General features: G+C 39.2%; 1 protein-coding gene across 4 annotated transcripts in view; it reads right to left on the bottom strand.

The window, feature by feature from the left end:
- CLMP (CXADR like cell adhesion molecule) overlaps window positions 1-17348 on the bottom strand; it is a 49458-nt gene that overhangs the window by 12833 nt on the left and 19277 nt on the right. Inside the window, exon 2 of one of the 4 annotated variants that reach the window (XM_020792401.3) lies at window positions 1007-1108. The exons of the other annotated variants lie outside the window; for them this stretch is intronic. Coding sequence (XP_020648060.3) covers window positions 1007-1019 — 13 coding nt within the window. The 5' untranslated portion in view covers window positions 1020-1108. The remainder of the gene's footprint in view (window positions 1-1006; window positions 1109-17348) is intronic. 4 annotated transcript variants of the gene reach the window in all.

Below are 17348 nucleotides of genomic sequence, written 5' to 3'. Positions count from 1 at the left end.
ACAGATGATTAAACAAATCAAGACTCCGAGGCAAAAAACTAAAGTGGGATTTTTTTAGCTAATAAAATGGGTAAAAACAAGGAAGAGGGTCTTGTGGCACTTGAAAGACTAACACATTTTATTTGGCATGAGGTTCTGTGGACTGTAGCCCACTTTTTCAGGAAAAAAATGGAGATAATTCAAATGAAACATGTAATATTGTGTTTTAATTTGGATTCTTGCCTTGAGCAGGAGGTTGGACTTATAGGCCTCATCCAACTTCTTGATTCTATGATTCTGTGATGAGCATGGCAGTGAGGAGCATAATATTGCACAGCACTTCCAGCATCTATACCTGAGACATGTCTTCCCTCAGCCATATCCCAGATCACAGCTTTTCTTTGTTTGTTTTTGTTTTCTGTGTGCCATACAACAGTGGTCCCCAACCTTGGGCCTCCAGAAGTTCTTGGACTTCAACTCCCAGAAATCCTGGCCAGCATAGGTGGTGGTGAAGGCTTCTGGGAGTTGCGGTCCAAGAACATCTGGAGGCCCAAGGTTGGGGACCACTGCCATACAACACAATAGGAGACTACTAAGAGTCAATCCAGCGCCTCCAAAACTTGGTCAGCAGTCCCATACAGTATTTCATTTCTTGGTCACAAATGCTGCATTGAACTCAGGAACTGAGTGTGCATGCATATTTATGTAGATAAGGAAATTCTATTTATTTTAAAGTTAAGCTCATTATTTGGAAAAAAATCTAATTTGAATTTATTTTATTTTATTGGTATCTGCCGCCAGTGGTTCTGAGGCATGTAATGGATCACTGAAATTTCTGAAATTGTTAGTAGTGCTTGGTGGAGTAGTAGCAGTGCTGGATTAACTGACGCAAAGGCAGGAAAATGGCACCATTCCCATTTCCTGAATCTAAGGGTGTATTGAAGAATCCTGATCTTACTGAAGCCTATCATGCTTGCAAAGATTAACTGAAGAGGGGGCTTAAAATGGATCATAAAAGACTGCTTACATTCTCTCAGCATGGACTTAGAATTCACCTCTGAATCCTAGGCATCCTGAAAATCCTTTTAATCTGCAGGGAGTTTGATCCCGTAACATCTTGTGTGAATAACTGAAAGTGGCAAGAGAAAAAGAGCAGAGAAAGGAAAATAACTTCTCCTGTTTGTGGCACTTTCATAAAAGTCAATAGGTCCTCATATCTGTCTTTGCTTCAACGTAGATTTATTAGTGAATCCTCAGTATTTAATGATGTTCATCAAATGTAACAAATAAATGTTACATGTGATAAGAAATTTTAACAGTATAATCCAAAATACATCTCAATGACTGACATTCTGTTGCTTGGTGTAGTAAAGGCATGTTCAAACGGGGGAAGTTGAAATGGTCTGGTTTGTGATTTTAAAGGTTCTTGTATTTGACACAATATGTTTTACCTCTCAGGTGAGCCATGAGCCATCTTTCCATTTACACTGATTGACATTTTTCCTCCCATGATAAGAGCCCAGACAGGTTTTTGGATTGTTCCAGTTTGTCCTCCTTTCAATTAATGACACTACTCTTCCCATCTCATTCCTTGCCTTTCTCCCCTATCATCATTCAGTGGACTCTTCCAACTTTCCTCTTTTTTTGTTGTTAAATCAAGTAAATGACATAACAAAACAGCAATATATCTACCTAGCATAATACTTTCAGTGTACACATAATACTTTCAGTGCTATTTTATGTAAAATAGCATTACACCAATAGGTAAAGGTAAAGGTTCCCCTTGACAATTTTTGTCCAGTCGTGTTTGACTCTAGGGGGCGGTGCTCATCCCCGTTTCCAAGCCATAGAGCCAGTGTTTTGTCCGAAGACAATCTTTCCGTGGTCACATGGCCAGTGCGACTTAGACATGGAACGCTGTTACCTTCCCACCGAGGTGGTCCCTATTTATCTACTTGCATTTGCATGCTTTCGAACCACTAGGTTGGCGGGAGCTGGGACAAGCGACGGGAGCTCACTCCGTTGCGTGGATTCGATCTTACGACTGCTTGGTCTTCTGACCCTGCAGCATAGGCTTTTGTGGTTTAGCCCGCAGTGCCACCACGTCCCTCCATTACATCAATAGGAAAATATATATTAAAATATATTAATATATATTTAAAAATGTAAAATGGTAGAGTAAATGAAAAATGGAGGGGTGTGTGTTCTCCATTGTCCCTTTCAATGCCACATACGTTACAGGTTGTCATTTCACTTTATTTTAGTCTGAACTAACCATCCACACAGATTACAGAATGGGCTAACTGGGAGCACTCTGAGTCACACTAACTCTATTGAACTTACAGTCACCTTGAGTCTTTTCAGAGAGAAAGCCGGGATAATGAGCTTAAAGACCACCAGTAGTGAATAATTAGTTGGACTGTGTTACTTGGCCTGCGGTGTAGATGTTTGTATTTTTAGTGGGGGACTTTTAGTGGGTGGGGAGTGTTTGGGGAATTTTATGTGTATGCATGTGTCTGGTCTCTGGGTGTCTGTGAATTTCGTTGTATGTGTATATACTTACAATGACAATAAATTATTATTATTATTATATGAATGAATGAATGAATGAATGAATGAATGAATGAATGAATGAATGAATGAATAATAAATAAATATAACTTCAGGTGAGCCTACTCTAGCTGTGATTTCCTATGCTAAAGTCAGTAGAGTAGCTCCATTGGAATCAGAGGAATTTGTGGAGGAGTTGACTCACTAAATATGCACTAATTCAATGGACGTATTTTGCTGCAACTTGTTATGTTAAGCCACAGGATTTCAGCCAGTATATTCAGCAGGCCTTCCTCTCAGGTTTACACTGGATTGCAAATTACATGTCTAGATTTAGAAAACTGACTCTCTCTCTTGTGTGTGTCTGTGGAGGCAGAGACTTATTTTTGTCTCACCTTTCCGGAATAATATGTTTATTAAGAGAAGGAAAATGGGCCATTGGAAGACTGGCATATTATCCTGAAGAAACTGAGTTTGCTTCCCTTCTTGAAATATTTTTCCATTTGTCTAATTGTTGTCTTTGGTTCAGTTGTTACCAACTTATTGTTGTTGCTAGGCCAAGTAATTTAGGCCATGTCACATCCAATTCTCTGCTGCTTTCTCATCTTGAGTTTTCACAGCCATGATGGAATGTGAACAGTATGTGATGTGGTGTCAGTGTGTTGTCAGTCTGCTGAGGCTGTAGCTTTTGGTAAACCATGTGCTTTCCATGTAGCCAAAGGTCCAACTTACAGTCCATAGCATTTGAAGTTTGGGAAGCGATAGACCCTAGTCTGAAGCCCTCAGAGGGCAACTGCCCCTCAGTATAGACTTGGGACTTTGTCCATGCAGAGAAGAAATGTCTGGAAATTGGCTGGAACATTCTGTGGGATAATCAGTCGGTTATGCCTTGATAATGTTCTTTCTGGGACATCTGCTCTTTGTATTCTTTGGCTAGCAGCAGGGAAAAAAGGCTAAAGGTCACCTTATCCCAAAAGCGTGAATGCTCAAAATGAGTGAGGCCCAGTCTCGCATGCATGATGCCTGCAGTCCCCTCTCCTACGCCGCTCTGTGATTCCAGGAATTTGGTTGAGAGGCAGAGCGTCTGGACTAAAAAATGTTTTATTGCTGTCATCTCCCACAGGGAGCAGCTAGCTGTGCTCAATACAAAGAGGTCAGCAAACCTCACCAGTAGAAACTGAGTGCCTATAAGGCCTTGCCTAATTTAAATCATATGTGTTTGGGCTTGAGACTTCTAAAAGCTGTCTTATGCGGAGATAAAATGGATGCGGATTTTTTATTTTATTTTATTGTGTAAACCATTTAGAATCTGAACAGTAAAAAATTTTTAGGCGAATGAAGTTAAACTGAAAAGGGGAGAGTTTGTCTTTTAAAATGCCAATAGAATTAAACAGTCAGGAAACAAAAACTTGGTAAGTGTTGTGCATAAATTTGCACCACTTGAAGCATGGATGACTATGTGCAGATGTGTAGTTGAGGCACAGGCCATAATCTTCCTGGCTTTTTCCCCCCCGCAAAAGTTTCTGTATAAGCATAGAAAGTATTAGACAATGCTGAGGGAGGATTAATGGATTTTTTGCACTGGAATTAGTGTTGGAAATTGGGACTGGTGTTTGGTATGCTAGTGCTGCTCTATTATTTTTGGCAAAACATTTTAAAATATGATCTCATCTATAAACAGTAGTGAACGACCATCATAATTCAAGACTTTTAGGGCAAAAACTGAAATAAGTCATTTTGTTGGAGGCCAGATTTTGTGGCATAAAGGGAGAAATCACAGGGAAATCTGAGACTGAAAGGTGTGGATGTTTGTTTTGTGTCTTTTACATGTTTATCAGTATGTATTATTGGTGAAAACTCAGGCTACATAGAGAACAAAAGCTAACTGATAAGTAATTTGTCTGAGTTGTGCCGTATAATTGTAATGGTTGCATCTTCCAATTGTAATGGTTCCCAGACAATTACCCACTTAACTTTGCAAAGTCGTGTTTCCTGACAGGTAAAGTTTTCTCCCAACAGCCAAATGAAAGTCTCTCCTGTTTATTCTGACATGTTAAGATGCTGAGTAATGAACTGGTAAGTAAAAGATATGTACAGGAAATGTAACAGTACAGGAAAATTCTCTGCAGTTATAGCAGTTATTATTGAAGATAAGCTTGTCTTTGCATATTCCAAAAGGCAGGAGTTGGAGTGGGAGTGGGATCAAGATATATGACCTCCAAAGACTGAGGTCTAGAATGATGATAGAAAGCATATTTATAGTGCATTGGATGTTCTTCATATTGCATCTGATCAACTGAGAAAAACCAGGAAAATAGGACACTTTTTATTGATAAGCAAGAAAAGGGCATGAGTTGATTGCTTTCTGCATCAAAATCATCATAGATTATGATCTTTTGCTAAGGAGATGGTTTTATTGAAGATGAGTTGGAACCAACAGAGTGCTAAGCCGATGATTTTATAAGGATAATGTTTGCCTTCTGTCCTTAATAAACTATCTCCTTAGCACACTGTGTTGGAGTTTTCTTTATAGTCTTGCATGCTGTCTGCGGTTTGTGTGACTAGAAGGGACTTCACTGGGCTGGGGTGATTGCCCAGCTATCCAGCAACATTGGTTCCTTCTAGCCTTTTAATTTAGAGAGCCCCACCTCTCATCTGAGTGTTCCTTTCCCTCTCTTTTGTCTGCTGGTTGCTAAGTATGCATGCAGTAAAGTAAACAGTATACACCAGTTCATGATTTCAAGCAACTGTAAGTAAAGAAATGGTTGTTACTTTTTCTACTACAAACGTCTCAGAGTGCGTTATTGAGACTTTAAGTACCAGTTAATGAGAAAGGGGTGGACCCTGGGGAACTTGTAACTATTCTCCTTTGGATCTCTGTACTGCTACTACATAACAAAAATGAATTTTTATCAGAAATTCAAAACTCTGCAACACATTGTTGGTTCAAGTCTGCTTTCAGGAAAACCATCTCTTTGGCTGCCAATTGGTCAGAGACCTTAAGCTTAAAAATGAAACTTATTCTACTTCTTTTATGGGAAACAAGTAACCAAGAAGCGTTTTCCCAAAGCTGTGGTGAGTGATCACTTTTATAGGTGGTAGTTCACAGTGGAAACATGAGGGTGATTCCAGATTTACATGTGATTAAAGTAGGGCCACTGAAATCAATGAGAATTCATTTAGTCATGACTTGTCTTAGCTGCCCAGAGTAGTCAGTTGACTAGATGGGTGGGGTATAAACAAACAAACAAACAAGCAAGCAAACAAGCAAGCAAACAAGCAAACAAACAAACAAACAAACAAATAAATAAATAAATAAATAAATAAATAAATAAATAAATAAATATTTCCCCAGATCAGTTCTATGCATGACTGGATCTGGACAGAACCCATTAGATGTCATGACTGTTTGTCTTCTTGTATGTTATCATAATTCCTCAGTTCTTCAACACAGGTAGTAAAGATTTCTTAAGAATGAGAAAACAAATCAACTTGCATGTACAAGCCCTTTTGCTTTGTACTATTTAATATATTTAGACTTGTTTACTTCATGGCTTCATATTGTACATGCAGAAAGCTAGTACAATAACCTGTTTACTTCTAATTACATTAATAGGTTTGCTTGTACAAGTTGCTCTGGTGTCCTCTAGATGTGACAGTGCTAGTATAATAAGTAAACATCAGACTGTTCCTGATTAGAAGCAGATTTATGGAGAAGGGTAAATCTGTATTCAGAACCATATAATACCAAGAGTTTACTCCACAGAGAAAAAAACATATTATTTTATGTGTTTCTTTTCCAGTCCAATATGTGGGAAGGGTAACATTGGTAAAAAACCATGACAGACAGTTGCTGCATTGCAGTAGGCCAGGGGTGGGCAATTAATTGCTATAGGGGGCCACATGAAAAATCTGAACTGTGTTCGGGGCCAAACCAACTTTACTTAAAAATAAGTGATAAGCAACTGATCAACTTTAGACAAAAAGCTATAAATGGTTTTGATGTTCAACTTGTTCAGTGAGAGAAATCCAGTCTGTCTTGGGCTTGAACAGGTGCTTGAACACCAAACTGGAGCGATGACCGGCGGGCCGGACAGGAGCGGCTCTCAGGCCGTATGTGGCCCTCGGGCCGCACTTTGCCCAGGTCTGCAGTAGGCATTGTATGTTGTTGCTCCACAGAGACAAAATCTATGTAAAGTTTGTGCAAGGGAGTTGTCTTCTGTAAGGCAAGTGTAGACGCATATACTAGTGCATTCCTGGATGTGGTCTGTTCTCTCTTTCCTGCAGCAGCATGAAGAAACCTTTGTTTATACAGATTGTTCATGTTGGATTGAAATCATGACATATATTCCAAGATACCTTCCCCAAAACAAAATACAAACACAATCCAGAAATTACTTTCATTTTGAAACAGAAAGTTTAAAAATTTCCTATGTAGGAGTGTAATGATAATTTAACAGAAGAAGAAGTAGAATATTTGCCACCATGGACTCATATCACAAGGGATTTGAACATTGTAATTAGTTATCTATGAAACTGCTTATGAATGTTGGGCCTGATTTAAAAAAATTATTGAACCTCCTGTACGAAACAGCATCCTCCCTGGAGATGCTGTTTTGTACAGTTGACTTAACAACATTGCACAGTGTTAAAGTTGTTATGAGTCCTTCACACTGGTCAAATAACATATGAATTGCCTCTAATTAGCACTGACTGAAATCTGTACTCTATCTCAGATGGAAATTATATACATCTACTGAATGAAGAAGATCAGATTGTTTCTAAATAATAGAATTTAAGCCCTGGACAAACTATATTCATGACAAGACATTTGATGATGGAAGCCAGACAACTTTTCTTCTCAATATTCAATAAATGCTTCTTATTGTTTTGGTTTCTATACAGCAAAATGCCTTGTTTTCAAAAATCCACATGAAGCTGTTTCTTATAACATCATCTTCCATGTAATGCTACCCCCCATCTTAATCAGTGAAATCTAATTCAATTCTCAAATATAAGCTTCATTCCCTGATAGCCACTTTTCTGTTACCCCAACAGTGTTCAGTTATGTTCCAATACTTGTGCATAATAAGATATGACATTTCACTTATCCACTACAAGCATTGCTAATATGAGGCAAAATGAATGCCTTATACATTAGTTCGGTGTCACTTTTCATATTCCCACCTATTCTGAAACATGCATGCACAGCCACAGTCTTTCTCCAGGCAAAAATATGAATGACAGTGATAGTCCTTCCCCCGTGTTTCTTATAATTTGGAGAATGTGAGTCTCTTCTTTTTGGGTGCTTCTGTATGGCAGAAGTGCAGTAAGCATGGATTTGTGTAACACTCGTTTTCGCCTTGTTGTGTATTTGTCAGCAAGCCTGATGTTAGCCCCAGGGCTAGAGCACAAATAACCATATACACAATCTGTTTTGTTGAAAATGTTGCCACAATTTTATTGGTTACAGCTGCCAGTAGCCACTGGCATAGGAAATGGATCCTCATCAGTCACCCTGCCTGATGCAGACCAGGGAGACATACACAGAATTAACCACATGGATGCAGGCCACTGTGTGGCTTGTCTGTCCTCTAAAGCAGTGGTCCCCAACCTTGGGCCTCCAGATGTTCTTGGACTTCAACTCCCAGAAATCCTGGCCAGCAGAGGTGGTGGTGAAGGATTCTGGGAGGTGTAGTCCAAGAACACCTGGAGGCCCAAGGTTGGGGACCACTGGACTGAAGGACAGGGGATGCACAACAGCAGCCAAGGTGAGCACGCATGTGACCACCTGGATCCATCCCTATGCTTTCAAAAACACTCCCAACAAAGCTGTGACATAAATTAAAGAACTTACTCCAACTCTTTATTTCCTATACCTGTTAATTAATGAAACAAGAACATTCCAAACAACACAGGGGCAGGGGTAGGGGAACCTCCAGGAACAAAGAGAACTCTGGGAGGCTAGCAAGAAACTTGAACTCCCCTGGAGGATGCGATGTGGCCTCCTAACAAGTCCAGTCCACCTGGGAAAATGCTCCCATCTCACTGGCCATTCTCATTGACCAAATTTAAACCAGAGGGAGGGAGCAGGTCACCACAAATACAGTGAGCCTTGGCAGTGGGAGAGCACCTCTAAGATGCTGACTCTGACTCTGAAGCACCGCTGCTGACTAAACATGGCTCCACAGGTGAGTTTTGTACTGGAGCATCAATGAGCATCCTAGTTTTATAAATGATAAAACAAGCAGAAAATTAACCTCCTAGCATAATAAGAGGACTGTGGTAACTTCACACAAATTTTGTCAAAGTCTTTCTACCATAGACAGATTTTGCCTACCACAAAGATAAGTGTGTCTCCAAAACCCTTTGTTGTAAAAAATACATCAGTCAAAGACACATTTTCATCCTTACAGGTTTAACAGAGTTTCAGTCATTTTTCAACTTCCTCTGGTTCTTACAGTTAAAAATGCTCTTCATAGATGGAGTCTCCAAAAGCAGGATGAAAATGTCTTCAAAACATTTTCTTAGTGTTCTGCGTCAACTGCTGTTCTTAGGAACTATCCTCCTAAACTAGTGTCTTAAAAGCAGTCCACTATTCTGAAACTGGATTATTCTGATTAATTCCCCCCCCCATCTAACTTGAGTTATCTCTCCAAGTGGCAATTTGGTTTTTTATTTTTATTTTATTGTCTTAGGGTATGAGGGTACTTCTCTCACACATTGATGGGCATAATCATTATCTGTTATCTGGTTTTGTGGCTCTCTCATGTGTAAAGAAAAAATGGATTAGATTATCATGTGCCATTGAGCTTTAAGAGTGTCTATTATTGAGGTCAATTTTCTAAGCCTGCTTTTTTGACTGAAATGAAGGTCCTTATCAGTTTCCTTACTCCTCACCTATTGCCACACAGATTCATTTCTAAAGTCATTCTTTATTTGAAGCCTCTATCCTTTCTACTCTCCTTTACTTGCAAGTTCACATACATCCTTTTCTCCCCAGCAAAGAAACCGATGGATGTTGTTGAGGGAAGCCCTGAACAGGAATACACATATGTGTTGTTGTATCCAACAAACATTCCTTTGACCTTTGCACAAAGGAACACACCAGCTTTGTGTGGTGCATTGGGCTCTTGGCCCAATTTTAAAATGAGGGGTGCCCTAGGTCTGGCTGAAACTCCAGAGACCTTTGCATTAGCAACCGTCTTGATATCAGTGACCTGAACAGAAACATGCTCCAGCTGAGAGCTATGAGATGTCACTGAGCTCTAGTGAGTGAGCATAATGTTTCCAACATGCTGAACCAGAATAAATGCTGCATGTAGGCTACTACAAAGCATATCTACTAATTAGATGTGAAAAGGCCAGATATCTTATCAAGAAGCATACTCCATAAAGGTCAGAGGGTGTTTGTGTTGCCTGGCCTAAGAGGAAGGAGTAATTTCCATTTGTGCCTAAGAAAGTTATTGCTGCAAGTGGTTCTTCTGAATCCAAAAACCCAGCTACCAGCAACACTCTGAAATGGTGTTAGATTATCAGCCTTTAAAAAACATATAGGTGGCATATACACATTCTAGTGAGTAAAAGTCATAAAGTTTCCCTTAATAAATTTATTGTTTATTTATTTATTTATTTTATTTATTTTATTTATATCCCACCTATCTAGCCACTTAAGGCCACTCTAGGCGGTTTGAGTCACCCTATTTTTTATCACCACGACAAAGACTCCTGGAGGCCTGGTTGCTGTGCTCAAAGAGAACCTGAGAATCAGCTGAAACTTCACATTTAAGTTGATATACTGACATCAGTAAAATGGAGAAAAGTTGGCATTTATGTGTCTGCACACTGAATTTTTCATGGACTTTTGTTCAGAAAAATGAGTGCCTTTGAAACAATGTCCTTTTAAAACCATTTTTAAAAAATATATGAATCAACCCGTTGCTTTGCCTCGTTGGTAATTCTTCCTCTTTTCAGAGTGTGTAGAACAATGACTCTTCCATGCTTTAGGGGACAACAGTTCTCCTTTCTACTAGGAGAAGGACAAAGAATAGCAGATGAAGGTTGCATAAAGGTAGTTTTAGTCAAAAATTCTAACATGCATCCTGACTGTATTAATAACTGGAATTTTTATCTGTGACAATCTTTCCCCCATGTGATCTGTTTCTTAGTGTAAATTGGATGATGAATCATATGACAGTGTTTTCTGTTTTGGTAATGCAGAAATGCCACACTGTTTGTGCTTGAAAGTAATATTCTTCGGTACAAAGAGGAGGACCATTTTTAATAAATGAGAGCATGAGGCAGATACTGTATCAGGAGTTTTGTGTTGGCTGTGCTATCTTTGAACTTGGTCAGATGGCAGAAGAGTGAATAGAAATCTAATTAATAGAGTCTTATAGATAAGTTTCCCGCCAACCTAGCGGTTCGAAAGCATGCAAATGCAAGTAGATAAAGAGGGACCACCTCGGTGGGAAGGTAACAGCGTTCCGTGTCTAAGTCGCACTGGCCACGTGACCACGGAAGATTGTCTTCAGACAAAATGCTGGCTCTGTGGCTTGGAAATGGGGATGAGCACCGCCCCCTAGAGTCGAACATGACTGGACAAAAATTGTCAAGGGGAACCTTTACCGTTACTTTATAGATAAATTTAATCTCAGATCTGAAATTTATCAGTTACATTTTCTGGTGGTAGAGTCTAACAGACTATTTGATTTTAAGCTAATCCAGGTTCACTATAGCCAGCAAGATTATACTGACAATCAAAAAATAGTTCCACTATTAAAACCACAAGCTCTGATATGCTTCAGGATGCTAGTGAAGATCAAGTAAACAGGATTCCTTGTTCCTCTTGCACTGCAAATTGTCACCATAGCTTTTTTGACTCAGGATGCAGCAGATCCAATCATGGTATTGAGTTGCATCCAAACCAATCTGTCAGGCTTTTCAGCCAGTGCATCCTTCTCCTTCCTCCATTTTTTCCATTTATTTTTATGATCAGCTGTTACAGTCTTTACTTTCTGTTTCTTATTACACAACCACAGCATTCTAGCTTTCTGTATTTTATGATTTAATTTTTTTTGGTCTTCACTCATTTTCCCTAGCATTTCTTCATTGTTATATGTTCTTGATCCAAGAAATTCTTAGCACCCTGCAATAAATTCACACTCAGATGCTTCTAGCTTTTTTCCATCTGCCTGTGTTAATAGTTCCATGCCATATTCATTCCTCAGGACCATCTGTTGTAGCTTGTGTGGCTTTGATTAGGTGGGAGTATTGCATAACAGAACTGAGAAAGTGTGGGCCCTTTTTTTGATTTTTACATCTTATGTATGTGGCTATTTGTTTTGTTATAAATATTTTTTTTTGTTTCTTATGTGTTTGGGTAGCATAAACGAAGTGGGTGAAGCATGGCTTCAGTTTTAATCAGGAGCGTTATCTGTAATGCCCATGTCTTCATCCCCTTCCATTTACCAGCTGATAGATAACAAAATCAAATAATTCTGACACCACTGGTTTATAAATGCAAAATTCCACAGAGTTCTCATCCTCTGTTCCAAAGCTTCTGCTTTTTTTCCACAGGGATAAGCCATTTCAGTCTTGTTTGTTTTAAACTGCTTTTGTGAAAAGTAAGCACAGAATTAATGGGTTTTCTCATTTTGTTGGCTCTGAATTAAGAATTTAAGATATGCTTGATTGAAAAGCTAAGCTACTATTAACATTTTTTTCATGCTTAGATTGTAATGTGCTTTTTACAGCTATTGGTGAATAAATTTCATATAGTGTTCAGCACAGAAAAAGTTCACAGTGCCCCTGCCCCAAAGTAAAAATGTTGAACAAAGAAAGAAATGAGTTTGCTCATTAATAGTACAGTATTCAGCTTTATCCAGAAACACAGAATATTAGTCAAGGGAAGAATTGGGCATATGTGGCTGAGAAGAACATGCTGAGCCAAATCTGTTGCCTGCATAGTGGATTGGTTGTGTTGTTTTAATTTAAAGTCTTATTGTGTTCTGGATGTAAAGTAACATTTTATATTGATTATTTAGCAGCTAGAGAAGACTTTAGGTTTGAAAAGTGTTATAAAAACACTGACATATAAATATATAAATGAAAACTTCCTATGTTTTATTAGTATATGTTCCTTCTTGCCCAAATGTTACATCTTGCCTTGGCAAATACAGCAGTATCTATACCACTTCCAGCTTTGTTAAAAACGAAAAAACAAAAACAAGTATAGATGATCAGTTGCCAGTTAAAACAACTTCAACTCATCTTGACCTGGGCAATCTCCCATTGTAAACAGTTTTTGAAAGAATATCTTGTCTGAAGGATGTGCTTTTATGACCCAGCTGTCCTCACAGTTCTCTGTGGCTTGCATCAGGTCTGACTATTATGAGAAATAGGCATCTCTATCTATATTTTTGTTTAGTTATGAGAACAAATTATAGAGTTGGGTCAGGAGGCTTTCCAAATATGCCAGTAGGATGAGGAAAACAAAGATTTTGCAAAAGACAGTTTGTGCAGGGTTTTCTGGTTTAAAATGTACCCATTCTATTATAAAGAATGAGGAGGAGACTTGTTTATTTATTTAGCCACTCCCCCCCCCCTTAGTGGCATTAAAACTGCCTAGGAAAGAAAACTAGTTTAGATGTAAGTGTGTAGGTGGCTGTGAATTTTTGACAGATGCATCATTTCCTTTAGCCAAACTGAAATACTCCTCAGAGAGACAGAAACATACTTAACATGGACACTGCTATACTGAAAACAAGAAAGATGTTGCCTGAGTTAAGAATGCTTATGCATAAGCTTGTAGTGTTGTTATGAAAAACATGACAAATGGAACTGAATCCATTTAGGGCAGAGTTAAGGTTGATTGTCCATTTAGAATTGACTCAAACTTCCATGCCAGTTGTATAAACACCAGATTAAGTAAGAATTTTTGGCACTGGTAGGGTGAGGAATTTTGGGGAGGGGACTAGTGGTTAGGGCATTACTGATCTATGTACTTGGACTGCCAGAATGTACCACAAAATCCTGCATGCAGGACCCACCTTCTTACATTTATCTTTTGCCTTAGTCTTTGTTAACTGCTCTAGTAAAGATTATTATAGGATAGATAATCTGTAAAGCTCATTATTCTCTGACCTACAAAAATATAGTCTAAACACCAAACAGAAAGTTGCTGCCAGAAATAACATAATGTACTTAGGAAACTGGCTGTGCCAGACTGGGGTGCACACCCACACACGGTAAGAACAACAGCTTCATTCTTGTGCTACTCCACAGCAGAATATGCTATTGCCGTATGCTATAAATCAGCACATGCCAAATAAGTGGGTATAGCTCTTAATGAATGATGCAGGATTATTATCCCCATTGAAAAAGGCTATTATTTAGATGGCATTGCCTTTCCAGAAGTATATTGAGAATAGGTAGCAAATAATGAGCAAAATAAGGTGATACAGTACCAACCCCATCTGTTTTATGGTCACCAAGCCCCTAGATGATGGCTGCAGTCGAGGGAAAATTTTCTGCACACTTCTCAAGCTCTATATATTAAACCAGAACAAACTAGACTATCGAGAACAAAAGCAACACATCTTGCTGAATGGTTGAATGCTGAAGAGTGTCTCCCACCAGGACAAGACTCTAACTGGACCATTTGGAATTCATTTAATAGACTTCAAAGTGAAGTAGGAATATCAAAGCACAATCTAATAAAATGAGGCTACTTGGATACAGGACCAATTTTCTGTGACTGTGGAGAAAGTCAATCGATGTGGCATTTATACGCATGCAGTTTATGCCCCACCACATGCAGAAAAGAAGATCTAGCAAATGGCCTAGATAATGCTATTGAAGTAGCCCGCTTATGGCCCAAAATACTCCAATTATCTCAAGATTTTAATTTGTTTTAATTTTACCTATATTTCATGTATGTCCATAATTTAAAATTGTGTGATGCTCTGATATGAAGAAAGAAAGAAAGAAAGTGGGAATAGAAGGCTGTGCTAAAGGAGGGTTGGGCAAGACCATAGTCCAGACTTCAGAGGAATGAGATGAGTAATTATGCAGAAGGGAAGAAAGTGGGGAAAGGAAGGCTAGAGAGAAAGGATATGATCAGAAAGTGCATGGTACATATTGATTTAAAATAGCTGCATAAATTATTGGCTGCAGGCCTGTAATTGTAATTTTACTGTAAATTGTAACATAGGTGTAGATTTTTGTAAGGCAAAAAGTGTAGAAACAAGGTCCAGGGATTGTGGGAATGCAAGATACAACTATGTTGTTAGCAGTAACAGATGTGTATACATACATGCTGTAATTCTAAAGTGGTACATGTTGCTACAATACCTCTGCTTTTATTTAGAATAAATACGTAATCTGATAAGAAAAGGTTTGGGGGTGCTTTTAAGAGAAAAGAGTCAACTTTTGTCTTCTTTTTTCATTTTAATCTTCTTTTATCCTAAAGACTGGGTTATATCCACTAAGGGAAGTGAAAGAGTAATCAGTTAAACCAGAAGGCATTTCCCTAACATTTTTCATCAGAACGCATTCAGAGAGGATAATTCAGTGATCAGACCCTTCAAACATAAGCTGTTTGTGGTTCTAAAACTGTGGTTCTGTCTTGAAATAGTTTCACCGCCCTTCATATAATACTCATTCATTCCACAGCCACATTGCACATAGACAGAAACAATCAGGGGGAAAAACACAGCTTGGTAGGCAGGAAGTAAGGAAGAACTGAATGTCAGAAATTGCTGATGCTTGAACCCTGGAGCCTTTTAAAATTCTATCTCAAATATCTTTGAAAGATGATTAATTTTAATGTCATAGCTATCTTAATGTCAATTACTTTCGGTGTCACTGCTCTCTCACTGCTGATATCAGCAATGTTGTATTGTGCTAAATTGCAATAGCTTTTAAGCTGCAGAGGAAATGCTCTACAGAAACATGCAGTTGCCTGGAGTTATTGTTACAGTGTAGGCATCTCAATTTGTGGCTCTGGTTGTACTTCATAAGGTAGAGGGAATTAAGCCCATATGAAAAGGAGGTTATCTACTCCAGTGAGGAGTTTAGCATTTCTCTTTACTAATATATGGTTTAATGCTGGGCATAAGTAGTTTGTGATGGGAGCAGGGGGCATTGACCCTCAGAACTTTAGCTCCATGAGTTGCCCATGATACTGGGTTGAATGTACAAACTATTCTATGACATGGTTGTTGTGGGTTTTTCGGGCTCTTTGGCCGTGTTCTGAAGGTTGTTCTTCCTGACGTTTCGCCAGTCTCTGTGGCCGGCATCTTCAGAGGACCGAAGTAGGAACTCTGTCCGTGCTCTGTTGGTGTTTGCACAGGGAAGCCATTTAAACCCATAAACATAAACAAAACTTCAACAGGAAAGAAGAATGCCTGAAACTAAACCAGACCTGGCGGCCCATTCTGAAAAATACAACCTGCAAAAGGTCAATGAACTCTTACTCAGCCACAAGGGCCAGAGATTGTTTCACAACAAAAAAAAGACCAGCTAACTACATCCATCAACCACAGTGACAGATAATCTCTCCCTCTCCCCCTCTCCCCCTCCCTCTTCAAAACAAAGAAATGCTAATCACCCTATCTCCTGAAAAAAGACAAAAAGCCATTCCCACAGCTATAAATACTATCCAACAAACACCAACAGAGCATGGACAGAGTTCCTACTCCAGTCCTCTGAAGATGCCGGCCACAGAGACTGGTGAAATGTCAGGGAGAACAACCTTCAGAACACGGCCAAAGAGCCTGAAAAACCCACAACAACCATTAGATCCCGGCCGTGAAAGCCTTTGCGAATACATTATTCTATGACAGTCCAATTGAATTCTGTAGAATTTTATTGAGATGCTTTCACGATAAATATATGGAGATGTTCCATACTCTGGGTGAGGTAGAAATAAGCGAAAAACTTGTTATTTCCAAAATTGCATACATTGGGGTTCCTATGTCTGCTTTCCCAACTGCAAGATGTTATGTTTTAATTTGAAAATGAAACATTCCTGCAGTGGAAGGGAGCAATTACCATTCCTGCAACTAATTGTGAGTACTGCTCTCTACATTTTCAGCAATAAGAAACCAATATACATCTTTACATTAGTAACTGATCAAAAGATCTAGGAAAAAATTCAGAGCTGCTTCTAAGTTTAACTTTTGATGTGGAAATATAGTTTGTTCAGCTGAATACCCATACTCCACTTCCCAAACAATAGCATATGGCCTTTGCCCTCCCACTCCGGAATAATGAGTCAAGACACAGGTGATGGGTATAAATAGGGCCACACTTTATTAAATCAACATGCCATAACTTATGGCTTAGCAACCAGGGGCCTGCGGTAGTGCAGTATAAGGTTTGGTGCCAGAGGTCTCATAGGGCCCCCTCACCAACCTATATGGGTGAGTCCCACACCCTGTTGTCGTGCTGTCCCTAAGAAAGCATGACCCCGGCCGGTGAAATATCAATCCTCCCTGGGCATGCAAGCCCCCAGCCTTTGGCGGCTCTCAACCTGGGAGGGCCCCAGCAGGTCTTTCCTCCCAGCACTGTAACATCACGATCCGCAGTGCCAAAAGTTCAGACTTGCTATGCACTGCTTGAATCCATGGGCACTCACCAATTCAATTTCCTTCTGCAGTACTCACTGTGTGACCAAACGTTAAACAATTAAATAGTAATGGAACTATATTAACCACATGCCAGTCTGGGATAGGCAAAAAATCCCCACAACTACTTCAGCCCAATTGAGTACTGGGTCAAAAATTCCTATCCAGCCCTCAATAAGATGACCAGTC

This window comes from Pogona vitticeps, chromosome 8, assembly GCF_051106095.1.
Source record: "Pogona vitticeps strain Pit_001003342236 chromosome 8, PviZW2.1, whole genome shotgun sequence".
Classification (NCBI taxonomy): Eukaryota; Metazoa; Chordata; class Lepidosauria; order Squamata; family Agamidae; genus Pogona; species Pogona vitticeps.
The sequence above is the reverse complement of the archived record's forward strand: the minus strand, read 5'-3'. Positions and strand labels throughout refer to the sequence as shown.